The 18,778-nt window shown below is 34.8% G+C and overlaps 2 protein-coding genes across 2 annotated transcripts; both read left to right on the top strand.

Annotated features, from left to right (window-relative positions):
• Nucleotides 1–3,784: 3,784 nt before the first annotated feature.
• On the top strand, nucleotides 3,785–4,729 carry LOC100914810 (olfactory receptor 56A1). The gene has a single exon (XM_031957288.1). It carries the CDS (start codon nucleotides 3,785–3,787, stop codon nucleotides 4,727–4,729), a length of 945 nt encoding a protein of 314 aa, XP_031813148.1.
• A 9,991-nt stretch (nucleotides 4,730–14,720) lies between these two features.
• Nucleotides 14,721–15,662, top strand: LOC116422129 (olfactory receptor 56A4-like). Its single transcript, XM_031957287.1, has one exon. It carries the CDS (start codon nucleotides 14,721–14,723, stop codon nucleotides 15,660–15,662), a length of 942 nt encoding a protein of 313 aa, XP_031813147.1.
• Nucleotides 15,663–18,778: the final 3,116 nt, after the last annotated feature.

Genomic DNA, 18,778 nt, shown 5'->3' with positions numbered 1-18,778 from the left:
TAATTACATTATAAGTAATAGAATGGGCTAGAATGATGTGTAGTAAATGGAATCAAGGAATCTAAGTTGGATAAATGAGTGTATGTAGTCTTCTGCAAAACATAGAATATTTCTCGATATCAATTGATTCACACTCTAGATTATAAGGTAGGAGGGTATATGTGTGTATGTATTCATATTTGTATTTATACACATTTGCGTATGTAAGTATATATGTAAGGAGTTCTTCTATTAATCCAATGAGACAGTACTTCTCAGACTCTTGATCTTTCCCCCTTTCTCCTCTTTCCTCTTCCTCTTTTTTCTTTTCCCTTTCTCTCCCATTTTTCCCTCTCTTCTACACTTTTTCCTTTTCTTCTCTCCCCTCATCCATTCTTCTTCCTCCTTCCATTTTTACCTCCTTCCTACCTTCCCTGCTCTAGATGATGCAGTGGTGGAGATGGCCAGGGAGGACATGGAGTCTGCCAAATAGGACATAATGGGCTTGCATCAGATAATGTTTTCCAAAATGTCTGCATACCTGACAAGTGTGGTGACAGTCACCAGTGAAGGCTATAAACTGTAAAATATGATCATATTAATTAGCTTTAAGTTTGTAGAAATGGAACATATTATAAATATGTATAAAGTAAATAAATAAAGTAAGCATAAATAAAAATCTAAATGGTTTAAACCAGAAATATGCAGCATTTCAGCCTAATTTCGATCATGTTCCTTTAAATGAGGAGTCAGTAGCAGCAGCCTACAAGTTGGATGTATTTTCAAAGAAACTATAAGCAAAGTACTTTAAGAAGTTGTATAGTTTTCCTTCATTCTGGAAGAGGACATTGACTTCAGGGAGGTGAGAGTCAAGCAACAGATTTTTCAGCACAAAACTTTTAAGATGTTTCATTAGAGCTGAAATGGGTGCATTGGAATTCACCAAACTTCTATGCTTCTTTTCCATAAACAAAAGTGGTGATGCTGATCCCAAGAGAAGAGCAATCCTCACCTTTGCTTGGATTTGTAACTTTGGCCACCCCTAAATGTTTTCCTGAATTTGTATTCCTTGGAACTTTATCTTGTCATAATTTCATTGTGTGCCCCAAAGCAAGATTCAGAAATTAGTATAAATCCCATCTAGAATAGATACAGATAGGAGGCTCTGATCTCCCTGTCTGCACACTTACCCCTCCCCCAGGGCTCCATCTTTGATCCTTGTTCTGAATGTGCACTCCAACCCCTTATATCCTGGGTTTGAATGTAAATAATAAATGTTGATTTAATCCCCTTAAAATATAATGAAACAGCACAATATTAGAGTGATGTCTGTTTTTCCAGGAGAATAATCCCTTGACCTTATTCCTTCACTGCACAACTGTCAGAGAAAAAGAGAAAGAAGCTAGGAGAGCAAAAGAGTGAAGAAATTAAATTAAGAGGCCACTGTCTTTCTTTCCATTCCTAACATCAACCTCCTGAGCAATAGTTGGCTCAAATACAAATGCCTTCGGGAAAAAGATAGGAAGGTGTGACCCCTCATGGGGCTATTGTCCAGCAACCCAAACATTTTCCTTGCTGGTTCCAAAGGGAGGGTCTTGAATTCATAAAACTTACCACAGAATTGCTACGATTTACACAGAAGGATTTCAATTGAGCACTGTGAGTTTTAGGAAGAATGAAAGGAGGGAGTTAATATCTAAGTATATAGAGTTAGAAGAGTCAGTATCTAGGCCTCCATCTAGAACTAGGACACACAAAAGACTGAAGTCAGGCCTGGATTGGAAAAATGAGCTCTATAGAATTATTTTCTTATTTTAGAATAACAATGGCTCAGATTGAAGTGTTTCTGCTAATGACTTTTCCTTTTCCTTTCTTTCAAGTGGATGGTAGAAGGCAGGTCAAATTGACCTCATTTTAAATGGACATATAGAGACACTAGAATCTGGGAAGTCTTGATCGCTAGTGGCTTCCAGTATAGTGAATAGTGCTGCCTGAAGACGGACCCAGTCACTCAGCCTTCCTAGGTTCCTTGTTGCTTCCTTTGTTTTACTTTCTTTGGGAGGTACCTATATGCTTCCTTTTGCTTGGTAGGAATTGTCACAGATTAGTGATATGGGAACAGAACCAGGAGAGGAAAACAAACCTTGAGTGAGAAAAGAGAGAATATAGAGAGAATTTTAATGGGTTAAGGAAAGGATACAAAGATTTTTCTTCATAAATGGAGAAACTTCAGGGATTTTTTTTTTATTGGAGCATGGACAACCTCAGAAAGAGAATGCGTGAGTTGTGATCTGAATGGCAGATTCTTAGTTATCTCAAATTTTTTTCTTCTTTTCCAGTTTCCTTTTATGTTAATGGTAGCATTACTATGTCAGTTACTCAGGTTCACAACCTTGGAGTAATTTCTAAATTCTGCTTCTCTGTCACCCTACATATCTGATCATTTGTCCAATTATTTCATGTATACTTCCAGATTTATCTAGTCTATATTTATTCTTCTCTCTACTCACACAAAACCCATTTTGATTAAAGTTCTAAATATGTTTCATCTGGACAGTCACAACTCACCCAATAGGTTTTCCTGTATCAAGTCTTCCTATCCTCCAAAAATTTTACAAGGAATTTCCCTAAAGTCCAGCTTTGATTCCATCATATCCCTTCTTGACAAATGCCATTTGTCACCTATTGATTCCAAAAATAACTAGTTATTTAATCTTTTTCTTGAGCTCTTATAATTTTTAGGATTGGGTAATTTCAAAATGTCCATAATTATTAGTATGGAAATAACATCCTTAGTATAGGAGTATAATCATAGATGAGTAAAATATATTTGTTCGTTTATAATTATACCATCACATGTAATTATAAATGAATAAATATACATATACTGAAAATGCATGCTAAAAACTTTTACTTATAGGGCATATAAGAAAAAATGATTAAAGACTACATGCCTAGCTCAATGCATGCTAAAAAATTTTACTTATAGGGCATATAAGAAAAAATGATTAAAGACTATATGCCTAGCTCAATGAAATTTAAGTAACTTTTTTTGAGACTGTATACTGGAAACTCACAAAAATTTTGATGGATTTGATTAAAAAATTGAAATCTGGAATAACAGATCAGGACATTATTTACTCTTCCTTCCATCTGACTAAGTCAATTCCCAGCTGCATTTATTTTGTGAATATGTCCCCAAATCATTATATTTCCAATAATGAAAACAATAAGATATTTATAGTGTGTTTAATGTTCATAAAATGTCTTAAATATATTATTTCCTTTGGTGCTCTCTATATAACTCTGTACAGCACATTTTGTTTTCTCATTTTGTGATCAAGGAAACCAAATCTCAGGTTAAGTGATTTGCCTAGTATGACAGAAAAAGTATGAGGATGGGGGATTTGAACCCATGTCTTGTGAGCTTTGTTTGACATTCTGTCCACTGAAATATTCATTCTCAAACATCCCCTTTGCAAGAGCAAAACTTATAGGATAATATATATAGTATATGCTGTAAATCATCCAAGTCTATTTCTTCATTTTACAGATGGACAAATAGATATTCGGAGACATGAAATGATGACAAAAAGAAAGCTCAATAGTTATATTTTATTTCTATACATACCTTGTTGAAGGAGCAGTTATGTTTATAAAAAGTGAATTGTAATGCCAGCTTTGCTCAGGAGAAATTCTGATCTAGCCTGATGACTGTTGGTCGAGCCATATTGCTGATGAATTGACTCCTACATCTACATTTGCTGGTTTCCAGGTGAACTCTCACCAAGCCATACCCTACTTCATGGCTCCTATCAACAACAGCTTACCTGCTGCACTCTCTGAGTTCCTCCTCATCTGCTTTCCTGGCTACCAGAGCTGGCAGCATTGGCTCTCCCTGCCCCTGAGCCTGCTCTTTCTCCTGGCTATGGCTGCCAATGCTACCCTTCTGCTCACCATCCGATTGGAGACCTCTCTACATGAGCCCATGTACTACCTGCTCAGCCTTCTCTCCCTCCTGGATATTGTGCTCTGTCTCACTGTTATCCCCAAAGTCCTGGCTATCTTCTGGTTTGATCTCAAGGCTATCAGTTTCTCTGCCTGTTTCCTCCAGATGTTTATCATGAACAGTTTCCTTCCCATGGAGTCCTGCACCTTCATGATCATGGCATATGATCGCTATGTGGCCATTTGTCACCCCTTGCGCTACCCTTCCATCATCACTGATCAATTTGTGGTCAAGGCTAGTGTATTCATTATTGCTAGAAATGCTCTCATTTCTGCACCCGTTCCAATCCTTTCTTCCAAACTTCATTACTGTGGAAGAAATATAATTGAGAACTGCATCTGTGCCAATTTATCCGTGTCCCGACTTTCTTGTGACAATTTTACTTTCAACCGACTTTACCAGTTTGTGGCTGGCTGGACTCTGCTTGGCTCTGATCTCATCCTCATCTTCATTTCTTATACCTTTATTCTTCGGGCTGTGCTGAGGATCAAGGCTGAGGGAGCTGCAGCCAAGGCTCTGAGCACATGTGGTTCCCACTTTATCCTCATCCTCTTCTTCAGCACCATCTTACTGGTTGTTGTTTTGACCAATGTGGCCAGGAAGAGAGTGCCCATGGACATCCTGATACTTCTCAATGTCCTTCACCACCTCATCCCCCCAGCCCTGAATCCTATTGTCTATGGTGTGAGGACCAAGGAGATCAAACAAGGGATCCAGAAGTTACTGAAAAGGAAGGTTTGAGGTCATGGGAATTACTTCTAACACAATGCTATGACTGAAAGATTGAGCAACAGGGTAGGAATGGTCATGCTATACTCTCCATTGTGGTATAATAACCTAAAACATGCATCTGTGTGTACTGGATTCCTGTCTTTTATTCCTTCCTTAAATCTCTGTATCAGTAACAGGGGAACATAAAGTATCTATTATATTTAAAGAAAAAGAATCTGGACCCAATTTTAGAGAACAGAAGTCAGAATTCCCATAATCCATCTTCTTCAGAATTCCCTTCTCCAAGACTCATTTTTTCCTTCCAAGGCTCTTAATGAAGTCTTTTCTAGCTTTTGCTCAAATGTTGAGTGCAAGGAATCCTATCTCTATCTGGACTCAAGAATAGCTGAATTACTGTTCTCAGGAGGCACCTCCAATCTTTCCTTTTTTCCTGTATTTGACTTCATGTGAACCTAGATACCTGTATGTTTAATGGTTCTCTTTATGTGAATATATGTGTTTTTCTGATTTAGTAATTCTGGATTTTTGTCTCCAATCACATTTTCACTGTTGGCACTTAAAGTTTGCCATTGAAAGCCCTCTCTTCTCTTTTCCCTTACCTTTTCTGTATTATGTCCTCTTATGTCTTCAAACCTTCTGTTTCTCTCAAACTATTCTTTTTGCTAGTTCTTTTATGAGTTGTATTCCCATATTAGAATGTATGCTGGTTCATCTCCACAGAACTCTCTCCATCATATCATAGAAGTTTTGGAAACTCATTCTATGTCTGGAATACTTCTCACAGTAGGTGTATCCTCTACCCTCAGGACTTCTCCATAACCATTGCCTGGTTATTCCAAGAAACTCCTCTTAAGGAGGATGTCTGTGGTAACAATGTCTCCATTTTATTCCAGGTTATTTGTTAACTCATCTCTACAACACCATTATGCTTCCATGCACTCTGCCTGAGATCTCTTTTCTCATTGTAGCCCTTTTCCAGCTCCTTTTTATGTATTAAATTCCTCCACTAGAATGTAAGCACCTTTACATAGCTGTCAAAACTGTCTTTAAATTTTTTTTATTTTGTTAAATATTTTCAAATTATTTTTTAAAGAATTTATGACATCTGCTTTTGAAAATTTCATATTTGAAATTCCCTCCCTCCTGCCCTTTCTTTATCCCTTGAGAAGGGAAGCAATATATCAATATATTAGCTAAATAAAAATTTATTTCCATATTTTTCATCAAAATGATTTTCTTAAAGCACAGTTTTGGTCATGCTATTCATCTTCTCAAAAATCTTTAGTGTTAACCTATTGCCTTTAGATGAAAATGCACAATACTCTTGTTGGATTTTAATTTTAGTTTGGCTATTGCCTACCTTTTTATATCAATTTTATCCTTCCCAATCTACATTTTATGCAAACTAGCTTCCTAATTATTCCCTACAACTTAATATTCCTTCTTTTGCCTCTGGGATTTTCAAAAGCTCTCTAATTTTCCATATACTTACATACATATACATATGTGTGTGTGTGTGTGTGTGTGTGTGTGTGTGTGTTTATGTTAATGTATGAGATGGGGTGGTTTCTCACTCAAACTGTAGAACCTCACATTTCTCATATAGAGTTTGTGGATACATACTACACAGTCACTTCCACTTGGCCCCAAAATGGCAGGTCCAGGTTTTCAATTAAAGATCATTTCCAGTCAGTTGCAATGAAATCCTTTCAACATTCTAGATTTCCCTTTTTGTGGCTCAAGACTGTTCTCCCCTCCTTTTGAGCCTCCTTTGATGTGCTTCCATTTATACAAACTGGTCACTCAATTAATGATGCTTTTTAAATCTAAACTTAAGCTATCCACTTATCAGTAAGGCAATAAAAATATGATGGCATCACAAACACTCAAACTATTTCCCAGTGAGTTTCTGTATTTAGTCAGCCATTCAGAAATTAAGACTTCTTGCCTAATGCTTTTATTGATGCTTTTTTTTCCCCTGAGGCAATTGGGATTAAGTGACTTGCCCATAGTCATATAGCTAGGAAGTGTTAAGTGTCTGAGACCAAATTTGAACTCGGGTCCTCCTGACTTCAGGGCTGTGCTCCATCCACTGCACCATCTAGCTGCCCCCTACTGGTACTTTCTTTAAACAACTCCTGCCTAGCTGCTCTTCATTCTGCATCTTTCTTTCCTCTTTTGCCAAGTTCTTTGGACTCTTCTCCCAATCTGTGTATGTAGAGGTCAGGAACCCCAAAGAACACTAGTGTTTCATATCCCAAGAGAACAGGGACCCTGAAGAGCTGTATTGATTGCAATTTCAGGGCAATTCCTAGGTCAAGGACCAGAGTGCAGATCAGGAAAGCAGTGAATACACCTCTCTCAAGGTCACATTAACTTGAATGCTTGGAAAACTTCCAAACCATTAGAACTAGCTCTGAGGACATCAGTATGAAAAAACCTGAAGTTGAAGACAGTGCTCTTGCCCATTTGAATCCCTCCACTCCAGGAACAGAGTTTAATTTTATCATAAATTTTCAAATCAAGAAATAGGGTAAAAAAATGTACATATAACACAAAAATATTTTGACCATAAAACCAGTATAGTGACAAGGAAGATCAAGACACACATTCAAAGCAATGAAGTCACAGAAGCAAAGTCTCAAAGAAAAGAATGTGAATTAAAGTTGTGGAGGAAAAATTCAATGAAGAAATGAAGGCACAGGAAAAAATTATGAAAGGATAATTAATAACAGCAAAAGAAGCCAAAAAATAAGCTAAAGAAAATACAATATTAAAAAATAGAATTGACCAAATGGAAAAGAAGTACAGAAATTCATTGATGAAAATAACTCCTCACAAAGTAGAACTGGGTGAGGGTGGGATGGATGAGAGAATTCTGGGAAAATGGTGGGATAAAACAGGAAATTACCTAATTCTCCTAAATATACCCCCAAATAATATAAAATAATGCCTTAAAGAGAAACAACAAATGATAAAAATAATTAAAAACCAGAGGAAATCAGCTTTCACTTAAGACAACTTGGGAGACTTCCCAGGGTGTTGGTTGTTGTTGCTGTTGTTTGTCCTTTGTTCTCCAAGAGGATCATGATATCAGAGAGGGGATGCCATGGCATGCAAGTGAATTAGATCTAAGTGAGGGAGGCCTGGGTAAGGTCACCTTCCTCATTTTCCTCTGCAGAGCCTTCTGAGTCTAGAGTACAGATAAGTTCAGATAAATTTTAGAAATAGATAAAATTAGCTAGCTAATTTGGTTTAAAAAGAAGGAAGAAAAAAATGAAATTGCTAGTATAAAAAATTAGAGAGGTGAATTGACCATGAATGTTGAGGGATTTAAAGTAATTCATAAGTTATTTTGTCTAATTACATGACAATAAAACTGACAATCTTAGTAAAATGGATGAATATTTATGAAATATAAATTTTCCATATTAATAGAAGGTGGAAAAATACCTAATTAAACCTATCTTAGAAAAAGAAATTCAACAAGTCTAATGACCTACCAAAGGAAAAAAAAATCCCCTTGGTTAGAGGCATTTATAAGTGAATTCTGCCAAGTATTTAAATACCAATCCTAATAGTATATAAACTATTTGAAAAAATTAATGATTGGATGACTACCAAATTCTTTGATGTTATATATAGTACTGATATCTAAAACAGGAAAAACAAAAACAGAAAATTACAGACCAATCCCTCAATGATAATTCTATTATATTTAGTGCTATATCAGTTAAACCATCAAGTAATGTTTTTGTAGAAGTAGAAAAATGGTAATAAAATTAATCTGGAAGAGCAAAAAGTCAAGAATATAAGGGTAATTAATGAAAAAATGTGAAGGGAGGAGGTCTAGTAGTTCCAAATTTCAATTTTTTTGTTTTGTTTTTGTTTATTTGTATCAGTCATATATGAGTCTCTATGACCCCATTTTGGAATTATCTTGACAAAGATCCTGGAGTGGTTTGCTATTTCCTTCTCTAACTAATTTTATAAACGAGAGTTTAGGCAAACAAGGTTAAGTCACTTTCCTAGGATTATGTAGTTACTAGGTGTCTGAGGACAGAGTTGAACTCAAAAAGAGGAGTTTTCCTGGTTCCAAGCCCAGTGCTTTACCCATTGTGCCATCTATATATCCTTAAAGTATAGTCCAAAGTGATCATAAGAAAAATTCTGGTAATGACTAAGAAGCAATGTGGTTGATCTGTGGAAATAATTAGATATATAATATACAGTGGTAAATAGCCATAGTGATCTAGTTTTTGATAAACCTAAAGATCCAAGCTTTGGAAGTAAGAATTCAACTTTTGACAATTTTTTCTGAGAAAATCACAATACAGTTTAGATGAAGATAGGCAAAGACCTACATTTCCAACTTTTATAAGATAATTTTAAAAAGGATTAATGATTTTAGGATTAGAGATATCAGAAAATTGAACTGTAGAAATTTTCCTGTCGTCATGGTTGAAGAATCTAACCTAAATATGAGCACCAAAGTAGAATAAGAAAAATTTTGGTAATGAAATAAAAGCTTTGATAATCTGTAAATTAGAAAAAATCAGGGAAAATTGTAAAGTATTAGTTTTTAATAAACTCCCTTTTTCAACTTTGAAATGAGAAAATATTAAAATAAGACCCCATTCTACAGTTTAAGATAATTATAAATGGATATAGATTTAGACATTAAAGTATCAAAATTGCATGAAAAATTTTAATTCAGTCTGGAAACCACCTCCATAACAAATTAGGATTGTTATGACAGAAAAGGAAAATTTTCTAAATTAGAAGGAAATGGAAAATTGGGAATATTTAATTTTTTAAATTTAAATCCTATTTCAAATTTGGAATGAGAAATTTAAATATGCCTAAGGCTAAAATTATGGTATACCATTTGAAATAAAGTAAAAAAAAATTCTTTTAGTCTATATCCCCAAAAGATTTAAAGGACAGAAAGGAAAATTTGAAAAAAATTTAAGCAACTTTTTGTTGGAGGGAAAAATTTTGGAAATCAAAAAATGCCCAATGGGTTGAAATTTGAACCATTGGATAAAGTAAAAAATTTTTGTCTTATAAATGATGAGTCAAAGGAGGAAAACCTTTGAAAATTTTATGCAACTTTTATGGGCAAAGAATGAACAAAGAACCATAGGAGAAATTGGTTAACATGGTGATATATATTATAAGGAATAATTTAACTTATAAGTTGGCAAATTTTCAAGGAAAACCGAATTTAAGGAACTGATGAAAATGGTTTCACCAGGAGAAAACTGGTATAGAATTTAAAATTAAACTTCCTCTTCCATTTAATCTACTTCCGTTTTCTTTGAATGCTTTCATAAGAAATAGAAATTGCATTGAGTTCCATGACTTTCCATTTAACTTTCCTTGTATTGTTGGTTTATATAATAAGTAATATAGAGATGAGATTGAACTCAGACTATTATAGATAGATGAATTTACATGTGATTGGAACAATATTAATAAAATAATAAAATATCAGAAATAGATGATTTGCATTATGTTTATGCAATGTTCATCTCTGCCCACTCAACTACCAACACATGTACAAGAAGTTTTGATTAATCCAAAGGTCTTTTCCTACTTCTTTCAAATAGCTCAATGTGAGTCATACCACTTTCCAAGAGGTCAGGCCAAGCTTTGCCAAGGGGACAGTTGACCTTTTCTCTGCTGAAAGGACCATAAGAGTTAACATTGTCCTTAAGACCATTCCCTGAAATTGCCTTCTCCTCTGATCATTGAAGACAAAAATGAATCCATAGATGGTTCTTCATGTAAATAATTTTATGCAATTTAATTAAACAAGCATTTATTAAGTTCCTACTTTGTACAAAACATTGTGCTTGATACTGGGAAGTATAAAGACTAATGAAAAATAGTCATGCCTTTGACTGGTCTCATTACCTTCTATAATTCAGGCTTTCTTGCCCTTAAATTTATTTTAAACTATTTGTCTCTTCCCATATGTCTTCCCATGGAAGTTTTCTTTTTGTGAATTTTCACCTTTCTTCACAAAGCATTTATATGAATGTAGATAGCATTGTGGTTGTTGTATTAGAATTGCTATCAATAAGAGCTGAGGGGAAACTTGGCTTCAGATAATTAATATCTCTGTAACCCTGCATATGTCACTTAATCTCTTTCAGACTCAGTTTCCTCATCTGCAAAATGGAGATGATAATAGAACTTATTTCACAAAGTTATTGTTGAGTTACCTGAATGATGTGAAATAGCATATATAAAGTACTTTGCAGAATTAAATTATTAGATATTGTTTTTTAAGTACTTACTACATACTAGACATTGTTTTAGGCACTGGAGATATAAATAAATAAAAAAAATGCCACATGAAAAACCTGTAACTAAACCAGCTCCCTTTCCTTTAAAGTCTTTTCCCTTCACATTCACTGATTTTATTTTTATAATCATTTTTAGTTCCCAGAGTCTCCCAGGCATTTCCTTCCTTCAGGTGACTTTTTCTATGAATCCCCATGAAGCCCAATGGATTTCAAGTCCCACTTGTCCAAATTCATATCCTTTTAGCATTGGGGAACACAATGAGCCGAAGACATAAAAACTGGTCTGTAGCATTTACTACAATCAAACGGTTGTGATACAATCAAGAACTCGGCAAACAGCCCCAGATCTTGCCTGAAAGTGTATGGTTTATATGGCAAGACTCTAGCTCAGATCTTTTTCTCTGAGTCAAAGGGGAGGATAAAGGAGAGAAGTGAAGGTGAACAGACAATAGAATCTTTTCTCTTTGTAGGAGCAAGTATTAGGGTGAGGTAAAGAGAATTATCAAGTGGAGTAAGAAACTCTGTGTCCTGATCCATAGCAGCCACAGTAAGATTCTCAGAGTTGACTACAGATCTAGGAATTATGGGCTACTCTGAGTCATCAGCATCACAGCGAGCTTGGTAACAACCATCTCAACTGTCTATTATATGTTAGCTTGTTAGGAATGCTTTAGAAGAGATTTTCCTTTGTATTAAGTGGTTAGACAAATTAACTTGTAAGCTCCCTATTAAATATCAGATTTTCACACAAGAACTTTGAAAATTTAGTAGCATCATAGAATCAAAAAATTGAATTAAATTACTTTGGAGATCATTTAATCTAAATTCTTTCTTTTTTCCTAGGAGAGAACTGGGGCCCAAAGAGGTTTAGAGACTTTAAAAAGTCTTTTAAGCATTAAGTAGTAGCATTGGCATTTAATTTGAATCCAAGTCTGCTTCCAAATCCAGAACTGCTTTTCCTGGGGACACCTTACCTGAAGAAGAGAAGATGTAAGCTAGACATCACAGGTTCATGCACTTGTTCTACATAGCTCCAGAAGTCAAAATTACATCCAAGGAATTGAAACCACAGGCAGATTTTGGTTCCATATAAGCATACTCTTTGAAAACAACAGAGTTATATAGCAACAGACCATGAAAATTTTGAAGGAGATGCTACATGGATACCTGTCTGAAATGTTGTAGAGGGAACGCATTCAGCAGATAAGACAGGGAGTGAAATAGGTGATTTCTTTCTTTCTTTCTTTCTTTCTTTTTTTTTAGTTGCCTCTTTTTTTAATTATAGCTTTTTATTTAAAAGATACATGCATGGGTAAGTTTTCAGCATTGACAATTGCAAGACCTTTTGTTCCAACTTTCCCCTTCCTTCCCCCCACCCTTTCCCCCAGATAGCAGGTTGATCAATACATGTTAAATATGTTGAAGTATAAGTTAAATACAATATACATATATATATATATATATGTCCAAACAGTTATTTTGCGGTAAAAAAAAATTGGACTTTGAAATAGTGTACAATTAGCCTGTGAAGGAAATCAAAAGTACAGGTGGACAAAAACAGTGGGATTGGGAATTTTATATAGTAGCTCATAGTCATCTCCTAGAGTTCTTTTGCTAGGTGTGGGTGGTTTAATTCATTACTTTTCTATTGGAACTGATTTGGTTCATCTCATTGTTGAAGAGGGCTACGTCCATCAGAATTGATCATCATATAGTATTGTTGTTAAATTATATAATAATCTCCCAGTCCTGCTCATTTCACTCAGCATCAGTTCATGTCTCTCCAGGCTTTTCTGAAATCATCCTGCTGGTCATTTGAAATAGGTGATTTCTAAAGTCTCTTCCATGTTAAAGATTCCTGGGAGGTTCATAATTAAATGAGGAAGGGCTAAGCAACAATACTATGAATCACTTCTATTTTGCCCATCTTGGGTGAGGTTTACTAGACCATATCTTAGGAGTACCCTGGCATACATCTGGCCAAAAGAAGGATCTTAGCTGCTGTGAACAAAAATCAATTATCTAGTTTTGATTAGTAACCTCTTCCTATGCTCTTAGTATGATACTAAGTAGTATCAGATTTTAAATCCTGTCACACACGAGGTCTCATAAAAACAAAACATTTATGTGTGTATGACCCAAGCAATAGAAGTGATTTGTCTAGCTCTGGTATATGTACTCACGGATTTACCTCTGATAGTACTTTTTATTTTTGAAATCTAGCTTCATTTTTCAAGACTTAATGCAAATGAATAGCTCTCATGGCTTTCTAATGCATTCTTTCTTTCTTTCTTCTTCTTTTTTTTTTTAAATAATGATAGCTTTTTTTTACATCACTTATGTTTCCTACTGTATCCCTCCTCCTTCCCTTTTTAAAAATCCAACTTTACCTCTTTAACATTATGTAATGTGAAGAAGAGATTTTCATTTTTAATTTTGAGATTTTTGAAAACAAAAAATTTCTAATGATTTCTTATTGCTTTTATCCCATAGGTCATTCAATTTCTTCCTCTTTCCTTCTCTTAATAAAGAAAAGTGATTCCTTATTAATTAAGTAATAATTAATTTATTATCTTAATAATTTACATATTATTAATGCATAAAGTAATTAATTTCCTTACTTATTATTTACTTGTCAATTTTGCTTATTTACTTTCTTATATTTCCTTTATTTGGTAGTATTTGCAAATATTATGCTTGATTCTGGTGACAAATCTTCCCCTCCCCTCCTTTGATCTCAATTGACTGAACAGCATCATCCTCTGCTGCTGTTAGGCAGAGAGGGATACATGCTGAAAAGTCTCAAAAGCAAGATAGAATTCCAATATAAGATTTAGGCATAGGACCTTAAGTTACTTTGTGCATTTCTACCAGAAGATAAGTAGAAGCTACTGTGGAAGAAAGATTGAATGAATACTTTAAGAATAAGACATTAGTGTTTTCTGCTATTAATAAAGATTTTACTTTTGTGGAGTTCTATTTGTGAATTCAGCTATGATTATTCTAAGTCAAAACATAATTTTGTTTTTGGTATGAAAGTAGACTAGGGAAAATGCATTTAGTCTACCATCTTTTTGGTCCTTGATCAATATTCATATTCTACTTTATGGTATTTTTATTTTGGCACTTGTGTTATTTCCATAGAGAGTAGTATCTTCTTTTAGTATTGTGCTATCTCGTTTTAATGTGGGGGTATGAGATGAGGTGATCCTTGTCACTCTTAGCAGGTTTTCAATTCTTAAGCAGGTAATTTTCTCCAAAAAGACCTCCATTGCTTTTTTCTCAATTGAATCTGATCCTTGAAGCCTGAGTGACAGACACTAAATGGTGACTTTCATCATTGAATCACCTTTCACCTGATTACCCACAGAAGGCATTTCTTGTCTAGTTCCCTCTTAGTTTAGATGTTTGTCCCTATTATGAATTTAGAGTTTAGGCTTTTGTGAAGGGGCAAAATTTTACTGGGAGAGGAGATGAGATAGTACCCTACTCATGTATGAAGTGGGAAGTGCTCAAACCATTTCTCTTTCAATTAGAAAAGCTATTGTATAAAGGTTTTTCCCTGCTTAATGAGATGTCATATCCTTCCAGAATCTAAGATGAACATATTACCTAGAAAACCAACTACTGGCCCTGTGTGAGGAAAACATCCAGAGAGGAAAGCTGCCCAATTCAGGATCCGCTTCATGGCACTCATTGGCAACAGCTCCTCTCCTTTGCCTTCTGAATTCCTCCTTATCTGTTTCCCCGGCTACCAGAGCTGGCAGCACTGGCTCTCCCTGCCCCTGAGCCTGCTGTTCTTATTGGCCATGGGGGCCAATGCTACATTGCTCCTCACTATAAGGCTAGAAGCATCCTTGCATGAACCCATGTACTATTTACTTAGCATACTATCTCTGCTGGATATTGTTCTCTGTATCACTGTCATCCCTAAGGTCTTGGCCATTTTCTGGTTTGATCTCAGACCCATCAGTTTTCCTGCCTGCTTCCTCCAGATGTACATCATGAATAGCTTCCTCACTATGGAGTCCTGTACATTCACTGTCATGGCCTATGATCGATACGTGGCTATCTGCAAACCGCTACATTATCCAGCTATCATCACGAATCAATTTGTGGTCAAGGCCACCATTTTCATTGTGGCTAGGAATGCTCTCCTTACTGCGCCTATTCCAATTCTCTCTGCCCAGCTCAATTACTGTGGAGACAACATCATCAAGAACTGCATCTGCACTAACTTGTCTGTCTCTTTACTTTCCTGTGATGACATCACTTTCAATCGGATCTACCAATTTGTGACTGGCTGGACTCTATTGGGTTCTGACCTCATCTTCATCATCCTCTCTTACTCCTTTATCCTTAGGGCTGTACTAAGGATCAAAGCAGAAGGGGCTGCAGCCAAGGCTCTGAGCACATGTGGCTCCCATTTCATCCTTATTCTCTTTTTCAGCACCATCTTACTGGTATTGGTCATCACCAACGTAGCCAGAAAAAGAATTCCTCATGATGTCCCCATCCTGCTCAACATTCTGCATCACCTCATCCCTCCAGCAATGAACCCGATTGTCTATGGAGTCCGAACAAAGGAGATCAAGCAAGGGGTCAATAAATTGTTGAGGAGATTGTGAAGAATGGGGCAAGTTCTACCTTTTTTTTGGACGGGCCAACTTTTTGAATGGAAGGCATTATGATGTGGATTAAAGATTTTATTTTTACTTTGGGGCTTAATTCCACTTGTGTTTCTCCAGAAAGCTCCAAAAAGACTGGAGGATTCTCTCGGTCTTTCTCTCTCCCAATGAAAGTCTCATTTTCCTTTTTTTCTAATAGGCTTCCTAGCTGAAAGGGTTTGAAAATTAGGCAAAAGTCTAGCACGAATGTAATTATAAACAAGCTGACCAAGATATGCAGTCCAAGACTTGTCATGTGTTAAAGCTGCCTTATTCCTGAGAAAAACAAAAAGACAATTAGGGCTCAGTCTGGAAGACTAATATTTTAAATAGGATATACACCGTAGAAATGCAATCTGAACACTCATAGCTAGCATTCCAATGGTATGATAAGACTGAAAAGCCCTTTTCTACTTAGCAATTTCATTAGGTAGATTATAGACATAGAGTTGGAAGAAGCCTCAAAAGCTAACTAGTCCAAACTCCTGAACCACCATTTTACAGAGGAGGGAACCAAGACCCAGGGAAGTTAAGTGATCTGAGAAAGGCAACTGAAGAAAATATGCATCTGAGGTGGGATTTGAACCCAGATCCCATGACTCTGGAGTCAGTCTTTATCACTCTTCTGGGATCAGGCCACTCAAATCTATTTCATAAGAACAACTACTGAAGCTTGCTTTGTATTTTAGGTTTTAGTAAATGCCTTTCGGTCCTCTCCTTTTACAAGAGATGAGAGACTCTGAATTTCCTCAGTGAAGGAAAGGAAATGGAGGGTATTTGGAAGTGGAAATGGTAGTGAATGATATTTCATAGCCACAGCATACACAGGAGTATATAACTGGAATAAAAAGATTGGCATAAACTTGGCTAGGATCAGATCTTTTCTTTGAATTTATTCAAGGTAAGGACCTGGGCTGAACTTAGCTCCATATGCTCAATGGGAGAAGATAGAAGGCACTAAACAGCTCAACTCTGGAGCCTCTGTGCAGCAGTGGAAAGCAGAGGGATCAAAGGATGAGGGAGATACTTAAAAGGAAATTATAGGGAATAAAAATGGAAGACTAACCTATTATCTGAAAGACAAAGTTTAGAAAAGAAAACACTTTACCAAACTCATTTTATGAAATAGTCCTGACACCTATACTAAGTATGGATAGAGAAAAATAAAAAAAAAAAAACTGTAGATCAGTATCATTATAGAGTATTGATGCAAAATTTTAAAAAGAAAATCCTAAAGACAGGAATTACATTAATATATCAAAAATGGCCCATTATGACAGTTTTGGATTCATGCCAGGTATAAAAGTATTTTTAAATTTAGGAAACAATTACCATAATCAAAATTTTAAGAAATAGTGACTATATCAATGTATGGAAAAAGAAACTTGGACAAATTAAAAAATAATTTATCATATGTTCAAACTGAAGCCTTTATTTGGAAGATTTTACTTAGATTAGAAATTCAATTTTAGGGTTTTAAAAAGTTTGTAGCTATGAGTTTTTATATATGATTCTTTAAATATATTTTGTAGTAAGTTTTCATTTATTTTGTTAAATGTTTTTCAATTATGTATATATTTTAAATTTATTATTTTTAACATTCATTTAAAAACTGATTTACAAATTCTTTCTCTTTCCTAATGCCACCCCCCACAATACACTGAGAAGAGAAAGAATATATCAATAATACATGTCAAATCCTGTAACATGTATTGATTGAAGTAGTTAATTCTTTCTGACTTGATTATTATAATACTGCAATTTTAGTGTTAATATAATGCATAGACAACTATTTTCTATTTCTCCTCACTTAATTTTATATCAATTCATGTAGTTCTTTCCAGATTTTTCTGATTATTTCTCCTTGTCATTTCTTATAGCATAGTGGTATTTGATGATAATCAAACCATTGCTTGCTTAGCCATTCACCAGTTGATTGGTATTGATTCAGTTTCCAATTCTTTGTTATTATTTAAAGGTTTCAATAAATATTTTTGTACACATGGTCCTTTTCCTTTTCTTTGATCTCTTTGTTATATAGACATTATTGGTGTTTCTGAGACTAAGGGTATGTATAATTTTATAGCCTTGGACACAGTTTCTAAATGATTACAAGAATCACCAATTTACAATTATCACAAACAGTACAGTTGTGTTCCTATTTTTCTGCCTGCTTTTCAATATTTGTCATCTTTCTTTTCTTCATGTTAGCCATATAATAGTCCTCAAGTAGTGCCTCATAGGCATTTAATCCAGCATTTCTTTAATTAATAGTGATTTAAGTCATTTTCTCATAAGTATAAATATACAGTTTAGGTTTCTTCTTTTAAAAGCTGCCTGTTCATCCTTTGACCACTTATCAATTGGGGTAATGGTTCTTATTTTCATAAATCTGACTCAATTTTCTCAATGTTTGAGAAATGAAACCTGTATTAGAGTAATTGCTGAAAATTCCTTCTTTCTACTTCACTTTCCTGAATTCCTTCTGATTTTGGCTGCATTAGTTTTGTTTGTGCAAAACCATTTTAATTTTATGTAATTAAAACTATTTATTATATATCCCATGATTCTCCCTTTCTCTTGTTTGCTCATAAATTCTTTCCTTAGTGATAGATTTGATAGATAATTTTTTCATGCTCCTTTTATTTGCTTACATCTCCCTTTATATATTTATATATTATGTACTATTTTAAGCTTATCTTGGTAAACTGTGTGGAGAACTATTGTTATAATGCAATAAATATTTGTGTATGGAGAGACAGAGATTGAGATGTTCTTTCTTCCTGTTCTCTTCACTGAGTGACCAAATTGGAATGCAAAGAGAAGACTAAATGAAACCAGTTTCAGATAATCTTTTACAGTTTAAAAGCTTTCTGTGAAGTGAACAGATTTTATTGGCTTCGTTTTGCTATGCTGTAAACGACAAGGCCTTGCATTAATAATATTTTTGGAATAAATTAATTTCTTGGATGATGAAAATACTGTTGTACCAATGTTATTTATATAGTCAGAATGATTTTTGCTACAGAATTGAAGAAGGTTAGTACTGAAAAGATTATTAGAGATCATCTAGTCCT

Source organism: Sarcophilus harrisii, chromosome 3, assembly GCF_902635505.1.
Source record: "Sarcophilus harrisii chromosome 3, mSarHar1.11, whole genome shotgun sequence".
NCBI lineage: Eukaryota > Metazoa > Chordata > Mammalia > Dasyuromorphia > Dasyuridae > Sarcophilus > Sarcophilus harrisii.
Note: the sequence above shows the minus strand (reverse complement) of the source record. Positions and strands in the feature narration are given on the sequence as shown.

What these genes read in the sequence shown, in the direction of transcription:
- LOC100914810 (XM_031957288.1), top strand. Translation starts at nt 3,785, where the DNA reads ATGGCTCCTATCAACAACAGCTTACCTGCTGCACTCTCTGAGTTCCTC.
- LOC116422129 (XM_031957287.1), top strand. Translation starts at nt 14,721, where the DNA reads ATGGCACTCATTGGCAACAGCTCCTCTCCTTTGCCTTCTGAATTCCTC.